Source organism: Austrofundulus limnaeus, unplaced genomic scaffold (genome assembly GCF_001266775.1).
Source record: "Austrofundulus limnaeus strain Quisiro unplaced genomic scaffold, Austrofundulus_limnaeus-1.0 Scaffold1, whole genome shotgun sequence".
NCBI lineage: Eukaryota > Metazoa > Chordata > Actinopteri > Cyprinodontiformes > Rivulidae > Austrofundulus > Austrofundulus limnaeus.
Genome location: NW_013952403.1, coordinates 2346829 through 2349279, shown reverse-complemented (window position 1 = coordinate 2349279; position 2451 = coordinate 2346829). Strand labels below are relative to the sequence as shown.

At 42.4% G+C, this 2451-nt stretch overlaps 1 protein-coding gene across 4 annotated transcripts in view; it reads right to left on the bottom strand.

The window, feature by feature from the left end:
• Positions 1–2451, bottom strand: part of drp2 (dystrophin related protein 2) — a 230864-nt gene that overhangs the window by 83717 nt on the left and 144696 nt on the right. For all 4 annotated transcript variants that reach the window (XM_014004515.1, XM_014004492.1, XM_014004500.1 and 1 more), the window contains one exon: positions 62–218. In XM_014004515.1, coding sequence (XP_013859969.1) covers positions 62–218 — 157 coding nt within the window. The remainder of the gene's footprint in view (positions 1–61; positions 219–2451) is intronic.

Genomic DNA, 2451 nt, shown 5'->3' with positions numbered 1-2451 from the left:
GTGTGTGTGTGTGTGTGTGTGTGTGTGTGTGTGTGTGTGTGTGGTTAATTACAGCAGTTACCTGATGGAACTCTCTCTGGTGCTGGACGGCCCCCACGTCGCCTCCTATGGGCAGCTGCTCTGACAGCTCCTCGTCCTTGGCCGTCAGCCACTCGATGATCTCCTGCAGGGAGAGCTGCAGCTTCCCGCTGTTGTCAGAGAAAGCTTCTAGCCGTGCCCTGTCAACACACACACACACATAAGGACACACACAGATGAGCGGTCTCTGGCTCTCATTGTCCACAACACATTATTAACTTTAACATGCAAATTGTTCACAAATGAATAAAACGGTTACAGAAAAAAAAAAACTCAATCAGAATTTAAAAACAGCATCTGGGTTGTCTTGTACCATGTTTCCAGTTATTGAGTCTTTTAGACATGATGCAGACATGTCTTTTAAAATCAAATAAAAACACCTTTGGTGATCATTTGGTCAAGTTTTTTAACCTCACTCAAATCAAATAAGAGTAAAAGCATTTATTTAGCAGAGCTGTGTGAACTCTCTGCTTTGATCCAAAAAGAAAAAATACACTTAACAAAAATATAGACACCCCATGTCAAATACACGATACAACTGGAACCTGGATTCATCCGTGAACATCACTCTTCTCCACCGTGCCAAGGGCCATCAGACGTGCATTTGCCCGTGTGAGTCGGTTCCTACGCCGGACAGCAGTGAGATCCGGACCACGGTGAGGGAGCCGAGCTTGCAAACTGGCTTCTCGTCAGCGGTTACAGACAGTCTGAGGTGTGATGCGTCTGTTGTGCAGACCAGTAGGCTCATCAGCTGTCTGTGTCGCTGGTCTTAGTCGATCCCACAGATGGACGAGCCAGATGTGGTGATCTTGTGCTGGAATGGTCACACGTGGCAGACGAGGATGAGGTCGATTTTGCAGTAGTGCCAGTCTGTTGGAAACAAACTCTCAAAGGGGCGATGGTCCAATAATGGACATTGAACCTTGCAGCTACTGCTTTGRTAGACATCCCTGCATCCAACATGCCAATGGCATGTTGGCTCCTGCATAACTTAYGACATTGGAGGCATTTTGATATGTGACAAAATTGACATTTTGTGGTGACCGTTTATTGGCCCCAGTCAAAGGATTGTCCAGCTGTTGCTCTTTTTGTCTGATCACCCACTGGACATGCCCCAACCATGCACTCAGTAAAAAAACAACTCACTGAGTAACGCTCACTGACAGCAAGTTAAGATTAAAAATTATACACAAATCAAGAGAAATATTACCTTTGTACAATAAAATGTCAGCAAATGCTCATTTACTGTTGTTAACTCACCATGGCAACAATATTTGACATGGGTCGTTTATATTTTTAAGTGTATATATAAGATTTGAGTTGTTGCATCAGCTTCATTATTTCACGTCAAACGTGTTTCACTTGACTCTTATTAAACTTTGTCTTCAATATCCTTTAAACCATTAAATCAGTTAACTGGTTCTCAAAATCATATTTAATGAKCACTTGCTACAGAAAGGTACAGGAAGACTCTGTTTTTGCAAGTGTCTGTCTGTTAGCAAAATATCTCGTGAACCACTGGAGTGGACTTTTAACGAAACGTTCAGGAATTAATCATTGTTACATAAACATGAGTCAAACTAATTCAAGATGGCCACCACAGCTAAGTGATATTAATCAACACAAACAGGTTATAACTCAGATTTTGAGCTAAATTTGAAGGGGTAGTAGCTGAGAGTCATTCACAACACGTACTCTGAGCATGACGTCTTGTGTTACATTTGACAAAAATGGTTACGACTCCATCACGTTGAYATGAGATCATGCAGATCTGGGTGGTATACCGGTTCGTACTGAAAACCTGTTTTAATTTTTTTTGTAGGAATATTCTGTATACCAACATATTGGTTTGACTGCAAATGAACTGTTTCACGGGGGACGTGTTTCCTTGATGCACTGCGGAATGCAGGAAGTAGAGAACAAGGCAAGTAAGTGATGTTGGAGGTGTTTAGCAGGGGCGAACTGGCCATTGGGAGACCCGGGACATTTCCAGGTGGCCTGGCCTCCAGCTCAGGGGTCGACGAAGGGTGGGACTAAAGTCTTGGTTCAAGTCCCACTTAATTTTTTAAAAAATATACAATCATGCGAAGAAACTGGGTAAATGAGTTAACATAGTAGAACTAGCTTAATGTGTTAGCATTTTTTTCTTTTTTGGTTCCACTCTTGGAGGAGTAAGACGCTTTTTCCTTCTCTCCTGCCCTTCCTTATCTTCCCTTCTTTGCTGCTTGGAGCCCTCTCTACGTTTTCATCTGAAACCAGAAATTGTGGATATTTTTATTGTTATGGATTTGGTTAGCTGGTCTCTTAGTAAATTTTTGTAACAAAGTTTTTTCTTCCATGGGAGGACATGTCAAAGGTGGGACCTCTGTTCTG